The 13,248-nt window shown below is 34.1% G+C and overlaps 1 protein-coding gene across 1 annotated transcript; it reads right to left on the bottom strand.

Annotated features, from left to right (window-relative positions):
- Nucleotides 1-2,797: 2,797 nt before the first annotated feature.
- Nucleotides 2,798-11,336, bottom strand: LOC126851380 (sorting nexin-13-like). The gene is made up of 10 exons (XM_050595291.1): nt 11,148-11,336; nt 9,284-9,396; nt 9,036-9,135; nt 8,884-8,970; nt 8,666-8,790; nt 7,778-8,342; nt 5,986-7,551; nt 5,629-5,817; nt 5,336-5,550; nt 2,798-5,115 (listed from the first exon to the last, which is right to left on the bottom strand). Exons 1-10 carry the CDS (start codon nt 11,184-11,186, stop codon nt 4,785-4,787), a joined length of 3,330 nt encoding a protein of 1,109 aa, XP_050451248.1. The 5' UTR covers nt 11,187-11,336; the 3' UTR covers nt 2,798-4,784.
- Between the last annotated feature and the right edge of the window lie 1,912 nt (nt 11,337-13,248).

The raw sequence follows: 13,248 nt of genomic DNA, 5'->3' as shown, positions 1-13,248 counted from the left end.
CGATGTAAATATTACTAATATTCTAATTTTACAAACACACGCGCACGCACGCGCGCGCATATACATACATATACATATACATACATATATATATATATATATATATATATATATATATATATATTACTGAAAAAGAAATGGTATAGTTTCGTTCATGGGTGCCGAAATACTCAGAAATTAGTGCTGATTATCTTCATTGAAAACGACGTGTGTTTTGCAACGTGAACGATACTCACGGGCTGATTCACCCTCCATTCCTTCCATTCATTTCTACGTTATTATACCTCGTGGCGGGAAAGCGCGCAGCCGCGTCGACGGAGGGTGTTTTACTCTTCGGATTGTTTCGTCGCAGTTTCAATGAGCCTTCGTTCCACATTCGATCTCGACGATACGAAATGTCGGATTTCAGAAATTCTAATTTTGTCAGAAACGTTCTCGTAAAATAAATTTTTAATAATCATATTAAACATGATGGTTTTTTTATATAAACAGTTTTACACATGCAACAAGATGCTCTTGTGAATTTTTAGTTTGTAATTAAATTGTGGTTTAAATAATTCTGCTTAGGAAGAATATTTTCTATAGAGATAAAAAGTTTAATATTTATGAGAATATGTAGAATTAGACAATAAATTATTTAAAAAAACGATATATAGATGTTTAAATACACTATAATTTTACAAGCTTTCCTCAAATTTCTTTCAGATTTTCAATGTATTTAAAATAACGTTTTAAAATGTTTTTTAAAATATTGCACTCGATAAAATGACTCTCTATTACGCGCACAAAATTTTTTTTCCACTTTCCCGGAAAGAATGCACACTTTTCGAAATTTTTACAATGCAAACTATCATTTCGATACGATATATAAATAATAATATATAAAAAATAATAACATGTAAATAAAAAAAAATTGATACAATCTTGTGGTGAAGATTGCATAATTGCGTTATGCCATTGAAAATGATTTACGCATTCAGAACACGTTTTCTCGCACGCGGAATAACCCGTCGAAATTGCGACGTTTTCCACTCGGGGCGGGAAAACTCGGTTAACTAGAAGTGGCGCGTCCATCGAGAAAACACGCGGCGACGCGGAGTCAACGCGGTAACGGTTTACGGCAGCGAGGGTACCTCGGACACGACTGATCGAGTGACCGAGGGGGTAGCATCGTGGGACATATCCCTCCCCATCGCGCGGGAGCGGGTGCGCGCGCGCGCGCTCGTACATTCACATATAGGATTACACGCGTGCGTCCGGGTATAGTGTGCGTACTACTACTTTACGTCGTACTACACTCGATGGAGACTCGTTCCCCTTCGAGAACGAGGCGTCTGAGGGAAGAGAAGTGCGCTGCCTGAGTGTATGGCCCCTCTTCCCCTCGTTCTCTGTCTCCTCGTCATATGAATTTCTTTTGCCCCTCTCTCTCTTTCTCTCTGTGTATCCCTCTGCTCCCCTCCAACCCCCTTCGACACGCTCTCGCGTGCGTGAATCATGCATATCGATTTTCTTTCGTTAGAATAAGCGGGGGCCGTTCGGTAGTCGCTCACGTATGGTCGCTATTTCCCTCTCTCTTTCCCCCCTTTCTCTCTTCTCCCCTCTTACCCCCTTTTCTTTCTGATAGAGCCCGGGGGCCACGTTGCGCCACGAGCGAGAACCCCCTTCTGAAAACGCATACGCGCACGGTACCTGATTCTTTTCGCACAATGGCCCGTGTTCTCGCTTTCCTTCTGCCCCCTCGCCCTCTCTCTCTCTTTCTCTCTTTAACTGCCTTTCTTCTCTTCCTCGCGTACCCCTCATCATTGCATCGCGCGAAGCCCTCGACGCTCTGACGATCATCGTTCCTTCAACCCCTCTCCCCCTATGACGCTATTTTGCGCCTCAGTAAAATATCCCTGTCAGAGACGCGTGGAGAAATTTGAGAACGCAAATGCATGATCTTCCAGACTATTTTAATTCTAATCTATCTCTTCTCTCTTGTAGCGTTATATTTATTATATACAATACTTTATTTTTATGATGCTAAAAAATCTTTTAAGAAGAATATTATTGTATATAATTTTTCTAAAAAATTTTAAAAGAATACAATACTCTTATTATTATTACTGTCGAAACGGTTAATAATTTGGAAAGAATTAAGGGTTTGTCATTTTCCATTCATGCGACAAGTGTGTTAAAAATCATACCGACTCATGAAGTTCTAGTTAAGAGAGAAGCGGTACAAAGTACGCGACCCAAAGGGATGTTCATGGCGGAAGCATTGGTCGCCCCCATTTCTTCCTGCCCTTCTCTCTTGAACCTCTCTTTTCGCCTCCCTCGTTTTCATGGCGTTGGTAGCCCCCGCGCGCTCCTTCGGTAATAAACTTCTTTTGTTTTCGAACACCCTCGTCTAATGTCGTCCGTTCTTTAGAGACCCGCTTGAATCGGCGACTGACTAGGTTTAACTAAGCTCAAAACTAAAAACATCCATTTAATAATTAGCCGAATCATTATGAGTATTTAGACTAGTATTTGATACATTTTAACTTGAATTTTTCGCAGTTTTAAAACTAATTGTTAATATAATAATAGTTCTAAGATTAACTTTGCTCGCAATTTTTTTGAAATTTTAAGAGCATAATTTCATACAATATATAATTATATAATAGCATTATGATAAAAAAGAGAAAGATATATTGAAATCAAATATTATCGCTAGTTTTATGCGCATATTATAGATATAGTATTAAATAAAGAATTATGTACATCCATCTATATAAACATAAATAAGGATAGGTTTAGGGATAAAACTCCCAAGTTATAAATAGTTCCTTTAATAAGTGAACATGATAAGTGTATGGCGTGTTTTAACATGAGATAACTCTATATACAGACGTATGATGGAGTGATGTATAACAATTTTATACAATTGCATTTTATATTTTCGACAAAGGAAGTCCCTCCTAAATTTTTACAGATTTTCGAAGATTGCTGTTCGAGATTGTTGCTAATAATTTTTTACTGATAAGTAAATACAGAAATAGGTACTCGAGCGCGAATGGCACGAATAAATTATCGAGTATAATTTCAACATAAATAATTAAGTATATAACGTCTGCGATAAATTGTATTATCTGTCTAAATTGATTGCATCGTCTACAAGTTAAGTAAATTGAGTGATGTATAGTGTTCTCTTTATATATCTACGTAATACGTTATAGTTTCCCTACATTTTTGTAAAAAGAATAATTAACTAATTACCCGGTGTAATAATAACTTAAAATGCGAGTGGAATGTTTCTGTGAATCTTATTGCATTTTCCTACGAGGTAATCACAAGGAATTCGCGAGTTTTTTTTCTTATTTTGTTTTATATTATATCCTACGTTAATACCGATGAAAGAATAGCAGTCCGAGTTGCAGATCGGTTACGTAATATATCGATATTGAAATTCGTATTGAATATCGTATTTTTTGGCCACTAGATCACTTAAAATAATTGCACATATCACGGAAAAGTTCTACACCATCTGTTTTTCTCATTGCGCTAATGATTTCTTCGGTATATTCAATGTTTTAGTTCAAGAAAATGATCTACTTAGGTGATCTAACAAAAAAGAATTCTAAGAAGAAGCTATAAGATTATTTAATTTGATATATATTTTAGTCTTTTAATAAAATATCAAAATAATTTTTATGGATCTAGAACATTATCTTATTTTAAGAAAAAGTTTATTTATTTTTATGTATTTTTTTATATATAATTAAATTTTAATGAAACTATTGAAACAATTTCTTAGAAGTTTTATTTTAATAATTTAAGGATATTTCCATTATATTATTCCATTAGAAATGATTCTGGCGCTGATTAACTAACAGGAGACTCAATAGGATGGAACTTTTCCGTGTGCATCGTTGAACATATAAATCATCAAGATATGAAAGTGTATAACTTTCGTTTTGTTCCCTGTCGGAAGCTGTAGGCGCGACGGGTATCCGTTACAATAGCGTACATATGCATTTCGCATTGCAGTTCAAAGGACTGTTCGAAGAGAATAAACGACATCCAGTAATATCTCAATAAGCGTAACGATTGATGTCTCATAAACCCATTGAGCTCAAATAAGCTATCGCTAGCTTAGTCGTTGAAATATTGAACTGACACTTAATCACAGTGTGGACATTTTATAGAATATCAGAAAGTCTGCGTTCAATAAGAGCTTAAATACTTTGCATTTTGGAAACAGAAAATGGAAAAAAATAAAAAATTATAAAAAGTTGGACATTGTGGATACAATTCACTATAAACTCTCTCACATACACAGATATATGTATATTAAGTACATGTTACAATTAGCATCCTCACACATTGCTATGTAAAATAAAAGATAAACAAGTAAAGAAATTTTTCTCTAAAAAATAGATAAGGAAATTTAATTGTACACGGAAATCGAGATACCTGCGTAGTTGTTTGCGTTTCTGAAAGAAATAGTAGGAATATTTTATCAATCTTCAGATGCTTGTCGTGTAGAGATAAAAAGATAAAAAAAAACTAAAAATAAAAATCGAATAAGAGCTCAATGAGTCATAGATACAAATATTTTAAATAATAAAATTTCTCTTATATTGGACATTTTGCATGAGAATATTTTCTTAATATCGTAAATTTCTAAGCTATCTAAAGAATTGATGTATCTTTATTCAAGATCGATAACAAAATCGAGATTCTTAACCTCACGAGTTAGTTTGACTGTGTATTCGTTCTCACACTATTGCATCCGGACATTAGTCCGTCCTGTTCTTCCATCAGGATCTCGTTTTGCTTTTACTCTTTACCCTCGGTGACACTGAATATAACTTCCTGAAAACCGTCACAAGATTGTTCTGCGGGAACAGGGTCTCCACGACACCTTCCAGCAACACATATAACAGTCTTCTATTTAATATGGGCCGCTGAAACAACTCGAACACTCTCAACAAGCCGCGTCTTGTCGTTTCGCTACCTATGATATGTTTCAGTTCGTCCGAAAGACACGAAAGCAAAGCTACCTTAGCTGCCACTCGTGTTCTGTTCTTCATTTCCGTGTCTCGCGGCGGCTTACTCTCGACTTTTACGCCGTTCGGCCAGAAACTATTCCTATAAAAAACGTGATTAATACATTTATTACATAATTTTTCCTTTATTCACACAGATTGAACGTTGACTAACACAAATATATTTTTTTAACAACTATATATACATAATGGACAATTAAAATTATATTACGGTACAAAATTGAAATATATACATATGAATTATTTTATATTAAAATCTCAATGATATTCTTCGTTCATTCGCGATGATATCAGTTACTTACTTGAACAAGCGCAAATATCCCGCAACTTTCGATGGGCTGGTCAAGAATGATACGTACTCCACTATTCTCCTGTTAACTATATCCCCAAACATTGTGCGAATGATTTGGCGGAGCAGTGTTATGATGCGCCGTCTTAACCATTGATTTCGCACTTTCAGATCAAAGATCTCGTCCATCAATAGCAACATAATTCGCAAGGGTATGTTATCGTCAGTCTAAAAACACAAATTAAAATGATTAATCAATCGACTCGATGCACTGAATTTGCGAATAAATGTAACACGCGGAAATACCTCTGTATCGAGACTGGCACCGACTTTGGTGTTCTCGTAAAACATACTCGTCTTCTTGGAATTGCCGAAAAATTTGCTGAGATTGTCCATTACGCCGTCCACTGTATTCAACATATTATCCGGCATCGTTTTGACTGCCTGTGTAACGTTTTTCATAGATGTCTTTAAAGGATTCATTAAAGTATCTATCTGTAAAACAAATATTAGATTTTTTTTTATAATAATTATTTAAAAAAAAATCAATTTATTATATATTTATAATGAATTTTAGGATAATATTAATATTTTTTTTTCAATTTCCAATAAAAATTTTATTCATTTGATTATATAAGTAAAAAATTCTGCAATCTAATTTACCGTTCTCGATATCTGTCCGCCGGTAACTCCTTTGTCATAATCTCCTTGCTCCAAAAAGGCTAATAATAAATTCTGTAATCCCATGTGACCGTCGACAATTGCAGGTTTTGTCAGTTGACACAACCAAGCATTCAACATCAACATTCGTCTTTCCAACACGGTGCGTTCCATATTGTGGAAAGCCTTTTTCGCGGGGAAAGGTATTTTGGCTAAATCGTAATATTTCTCCTTGATCTTCTGATGCAAATCGTAGAAGTCGGAATATCGTCTATAGATGTGCCATTTCTCCTTATAACCCGAGTCATAGTTTTTCGTAACCGCTATGGCGTATATGCCATATGTTTTCCCGCGATCGTTGACAATACCAGTTTCTATTATCGTGGCAGTGATCTCGAAGCGACCCTGCTGCAGTTTCTTGATTGCATTTTGATCGTAGTTGTTCTCATCTAACTTGACGAATTGTTCCGCGTTTGTTTCCATATAAATTGAAACATCTTTCTTTTCATCGATTTGTTCCATCTCTGCGGATACCTTATGGACATTTTTCACGCCTTTGAGATTGTTCATGTCTGCGTCAACCTCGTCGGCCATTCTATCTTCATTCGCCTCTCCTACACTTGTTAAGTTTGTCGAGGAATTCGATTTCTTAGTGCCTTCTTTCGCGGTCGAAACAGATTTCGCGTCGTACGTCTCGGACAATTCTTCCAAAGTATCCAATTCGTTGTTCGTACTGGACAAGCTTATGCTATCCAAGGATTTTGCATCGTCTTCAGAAACTGGATCTTTTAGTAGATCCAGTTCGGCGAGCAACTTTACGTAAGCTAGCGATCTTTTAAAGCCTGGTAAGAATCTGTCCTCATTCTGCAGCTTTTCGTAGCAGCAATTTCGTAGTTCGTCGAACCATGTCTCCTTGACCGACTCTGTCTTCATCTTGATTAACAAATTTTTCACTAACGTGTCGTCCAGTTGCAGCTTGGGCGATGCTTTGTCGCTGAGATATTGCTGGTAAATTTTCGTGGCCGCTTCTTTTAGGTTATCCAGATCTGTGTTCTTGCGCTTAGTGCCGATCACACTTGGACCGCCGGACTGTGCACTTTGAATCTTCTGCAGTTCTATGTCCGATATTTGTTGTTCGGCCGATACTTTCCATCCGTAGATATTCAGATAAAAGAACAGGTATGCTTCCGCATTTATGGAGGTCATATAATCGATGAAATAACTGAGGGCAATATTGTTCTTTAGCAACTCGTCTAACGGCAAGTTAACTAGTTTTTGGCCTGGTATGAGCAATCTGTTCCATTCCGGTTGAACGCCAATCCCATCCGTTTCTGTTTCCAAGCCCTCCTGCATACCGATGATTCTCGCTTCTAGGATTTTTTTCACATAAAGCAGACTGTTCAATTGCTGCTTCACTGACAGATCGTCATCTCCACCTGAATCTTTCGAACGTAAATGTGCTATTTCTTTACAAACTATATTTTTCGTCGCCAATAATTCGTCTAAATTGTCCGTTATTCTAATTACTGTTAAAAAGATATCACTTGGTAAACTGCCCTCCTTGGTACACTAAAATGTAAAAGAAGATTAAAATATTAATATGATTCAGATAGGAATTTAGCGCTATATTAAATAAAACGTGGAAATAAATATTACAAGTTTTCTTAATGTCGTTCTTAATAATTAGAAACACCTCAGAAACATAAAAGCTTTAGACTTAAATAAATTAATGAAGTTTTTGAATTTACAACTACAAATTTCATCCATGAGTTTTACATTTTGCTATTGTACGTACCAGCCATATACATGCCTGATTAATGTAATCAGGATCGGAAAACAGATCCAACAACGGTCTGATTATAACGTTGACTAACAGCTCCCTTAAAATAAATCTCACAGTCAAACAATCGAAGTCTGCCTTGGGTAGCACCAGGTACAACAGAATCTCGGATATTTCGCCCAGAAAATCCAATTCCTGGGTGTCGTTCGTGCATACTAAGTCCCTGCAGATCAAATTATTCTCCATCTGCACCTCGAGATCAAAGAATATCTTCTCCAGTGATTCATCTTCCTTTTCTTCGCCGGTTGATTCGATCGGCTCGGTGAGCGACGATAAATTGGGTATATACAATTTCGACTGCGAATACCAGGACACATCGGTCTCGCTCTTGTTTCGGCGATGAGTCGGTGTCTTCTTTGGCGTTCCACTTGACGTGCTCGAGCTGGCACTATCTTTTTGAATCCTGTTCGATCGTAATTGCTTCATCCTTGCGCTTGCTTGTCGATACAGCCTGACATGCGAAGCTGCATCGTCAACGAGTCGCGTAGTCAAGTAGGGTATCCAATCGACGCTCTTGACCCTATTTTGTACATTGATATTGCATAGAAGACTATTTAATTAGTAGGAAACAATAGTGGTAATTTCTCTTCAATTTTTTTTTTAATAATGAATATATATTTAACATTTTTTAGAAATTTTAATAATGTATATAAAATATACTAATATTTTTTTTTATAATTATTTTAAATAACATTTTAAAAATTATATAAGTATATAGCATAGTATATAGCATATATAAAAGCATCTAAAATGAATTTAATAAAGCTGAAGAAAACTAGTATAAAAATGTTCTACGATATTGATACATATCATTAAATTAATAAAAATTAATAAAAAACTTACCGATTTGCGACATTGATGGCGATTTTCTGAGCAGTATCTCGAACAGAATATATAAATTCTTCATCATCTGTAACAACACTGTACCATGGTTCCACATAATCTCTGATTAAAAAATCTAAGATTTCCTATAAAAGAGTAACAACGAATGCATTAAACTACTTCTTAATAATCAAGAGAGGGATCGAGTCAATATTGTTTTATAAATATTGAATATGTACTTGCAGGGATTCATCAATGATACGGCTACCAGTTATTCTCTTATCTAATGTGAATGTCATTCTTTCCTTAGACAGATCTAATATATACTGAAAATATAAAATATATGAAATATTATTCACGGCGATCGAATTATTTTAAAATCTCTAATTACCTGCCGGAACTTTTCAGTCTTCTTAGTTATGTCTTTTCTTTCAGACTTAATTACATTGTCGAGATTCGGTGAGTACGTTCGATATATACATATCAATGTTCTACAACAAATATTTTTCTATTTCTCACATTTGGTGTATGTATTCTCATTCATTTAATATATTTATTTAATTCATTCTTAATCTCATTGTTATATATTTTATATAGATCTTCGTGTTTCTAAAAAAAGAAACTTTGAACTTTTCTTACCCTAAAATTAACGCCAGCAAGCATACGAGGAGTTTTGCGATCGTTTCTATGCCGAGGATGTAAGCAAGTAGAATCGCGGCAGCTCCGAGAACGCCATACAATGGAACGTTCATCTGCAAAGATAACAATCTATTATATCGGTCGATGGATTGTTATAACATAATTTCCTGGAGTTCTTACAATCACGTATACCATGTGTATGTAGGAGGTGTAATTATCTCGAAAGAAGCCAAGTCGCGCGTAGATAATGCGGAATAAATGTACTGTTAATCTCCATGTGACGATGGACAGCTTATAATATGCCTTCTCGCGCATGTATACCAAATAATGTCTTATCGCTCGAAACAAGGGAATAGAAGGAGAAATACAAATAAGAGAATATAGCTTAACGATGAGTCAGTAAAAAACATAATCACATAGTAGAACTAGAGACTTCGTAGGAATTGATAATTTTATGCATCGAGAATAAAACAGAGAATGGAAGTCCTTTTTTATATTCTTTAAATGCAAATTAATATTTTATATATTCTATGACAATTAGAGATACATAATACATTTATATAAAATAGCATATGTACTAAAATGAAATATTCACAAATATAACTTTATTTTTTACAATTAATTTTATATATTTATATATACATATATGTATATATGAAAGATTAGAGAAATTCGAAAAAGATCATATAGAGATCTGAATTCATTTAAAATAAATATCATTTAAAATAAATTATCTATATTAAAATATATAATAAAATTAATATATATAATAAAAAAGCACACATATAGTATATGTGTAATAAAAATTGCAGAATAGTTGTAATTTGTCTAAAAACGCGCGCGCAACAATCACAAATTCATTTCAGTTTTGGTAATAATACACACTCTATATATTCTATAACAAAGTGGTACATTAATTTATTTATGATATATGATTTATTTATGACATGAAGTGTTCTGATTTTCTAAATTTTTATAATTTTTTCGCGAATATGAATATTTTAGTCATCAATCTGCTTAATGATTATCAGTTTGTTATATTTACTCATATATAGTTCTTTTATTAAAATTTATATGATATAATTTATGTCTTATTCATATAGAATAATAAATTTTATAATGAACAAAAAAAAAAATATTAAATTTCATTTTTTTTGTACGTAAACAACCTGGGAAATATGTAACAAGTTTATAATAAGGCTTATCAGAATATATTGAAATATAATAATGAGAAAATAATTTACATTAAAGTTTGTTCAAGATATTTCTGTTCAGATATAAGACTTGAAACATAAGAGTTAAGAGATATAACTCTCAAGAGATATAAATCTTCAAGATATAACTGTCAGTAATAAACTTAAAATGCAAAGCACGTATTTCGTGATAAGAGCAAAAAATCACAAAGTGTGATATATATATATATACCTTTTTGTCATGCATTTTTTTGTTAAGAACAAAAATACTTTCTCCAGTCCCATTTGTTTCACCTTTATTCACATGAGCCTCTATTTTCGACAAAAATCGATCGTACTTTATTCGCTATTCTTATAGCAGGTGATTACTGTTTTGAACTCCGAACCTAGATATTTATATATATCGTACGTTCCTCTCCTCTACGTGTCATCGCGCGTACAAACAACACAAAACAACTGTCACACTACTGACGTATGGTAGACGCGTGAACGCGCGCCTATTATACAACGTGGCTATAAAATCGCTAATCTGTCGAATCACGAGACTCGTGACTGTCATTCCGGATGATGAATGGACGAACGTGAAACTCTGAGACACGGATTGCCGTGTCGATGACGATGAATGTTCGTCGCGGGGATTCTTTTTGCATCTTTCTTTTTTTTACGCCTACCTTTGGTAGTTGCTCGACGGGCCGATTGTCGTCGCGCATTCGACAACACGCATATTGCAAGTCTCGCACAGGCGATGCTCACACTCGGCCAGAGCTGGTCAGCTAAGCGGCGCTTTATTTACATCCTCGCAGACGGTGCGGCTCGATGCGCTGTTGAATGGTACGTCGTTCGACATCATGTCTTCCGATCCTCTCTCGCGCGAGTCTGCGTGCTCGCGCAATACTGTCGTTCGCAAAGCGCTCCCTGTCAACCAATGCAGCGAAGCATCTTTTATATTTTACTTCACTAATAGTGCTGATCAGAAAGCTTCCGTTGATATCGACCAGAGGATATATTAATTTCTGCAAACCAATAATATCGTAATGCTTTTTGATTATTTTCCCCTTGATATAATCGAACAAATTTTTAATTTACTACTCTATTTATTTATGATGGGATTTATCTATTAAATAATTTTTTTTTGTGTAACAATTCAACAATTTCAGATTTATTGCGCCAAAAATCTCGTCTACTTTTTTATTACTTGATTGATAATAGAATCAACCTTTTAATAACTATTGCTATAGATGGACGTACATAGTTTCTAATGTTAAATTGAATTTAGTGAGATATATAAAGAATTATTTCTATATGCAAGAAACAGAGAGATTGTTTAAATAAAGTATTAAAACTAATTGTAATAATTATAATTATATAATTATAATTATAATATGTACTTTTATTATACATATCATTTATTATACTTGTTACATATTGATTTTATTTTTGTATATTATTTTATCTAAATTCTTTCATATAATTAACTACTACAGTTTGATTGGAGAAAGAAAATAATTGCAAATTTACATTGATTAAAAACTTATGCATAACAATGCAATTTATCACAATATTCGAGAGATTTCGTATCTCAAATTATTTTTTAGGATGGTTTCATCTGAATTTCAGATCAAATAGTGGTATTAAAAAATTCCGTGAATGATAGAATATGATAGGATAGGATAGGATGTGACGGTTGCCATTGATTATAAAAAATATCTCGCAGATTTTTTTCCATTTCATTGTTCCTTCTCAAATTCAGATGAAATTTGTCTCGATAGGCAGCTGTCGCTCGATAAGGGAATAATGCTTATTACGATTAATACTCTCTTTCAAAGTCTATTCAATTAAATCGAGTCAAATTAATAGAATCTGCAATTTAAATATAAAATAATATATAAAAATTATTTAACAATTCTATGCAATTACTGTACAAATATATTTGTTTAAATCAATCATAATTTGAAAAAATTACATTTATTTATGTAGAGAACAATTTATATAAAACATGCAAAATATATAATATATATTTGATATTCTTGATTTATCGACATTGATATTCATACTTGCTGACATATCACACTTTATATTCCATTTTGATATATCGCTCTTTAATATCATAGAAGCGTGGCGCGCGCATGCGCGCTTTTGGAGTGTCATGTTGAAACTTCACTCGCATCACGTTAAAGTGCAATCATTCGTATATTTGTCACGATTTTTTGTTTGTAGCAAATTGATTTCCGTGTGTAATAATAGGACAATCAAATGAATAATAGGGTGAATTAAGCAAGGAATAATGAAAATGTACGAGGGTTATTAATGTATGTAATTTATCTGCATATTTATATGCGTCGACTTTTCTCATGACGTTATTTTGTCCATCGCATTATTATTTCTATGCCGGGCGATTTAACTCGTATCATGAAAGATATCGTAACATGATCGACACATTAATATTTGTATCGCATTTTATCAAGTCATTAAAATCACATTATTACGCATGTATACTTTTCGATGAGCACATGTGCGCGCGCATCCACTTGGTGCGCGAGAATACGCTCGTCGCGCCAGGCGCCATGTTGGAATTTCATTCGTTTCGCGCGTCGCATTGTAACGCGATCGTTCCGATATTTCTCGCGATTTTTATTTATCCAGAGAGATCCGCGAGTATAATAAATAGTGTCATATCGAGCGAGAGACATGCGACGTCGAGTATTATTATCGTGCGCGATAGTAGGTGTTGATTGAGACTTAATAATCGTATTTTAGTCCGTTTCCGCGTTG

This window comes from Cataglyphis hispanica, chromosome 8 (genome assembly GCF_021464435.1).
Source record: "Cataglyphis hispanica isolate Lineage 1 chromosome 8, ULB_Chis1_1.0, whole genome shotgun sequence".
NCBI lineage: Eukaryota > Metazoa > Arthropoda > Insecta > Hymenoptera > Formicidae > Cataglyphis > Cataglyphis hispanica.
This window is presented reverse-complemented; position numbering and strand designations above follow the sequence as displayed.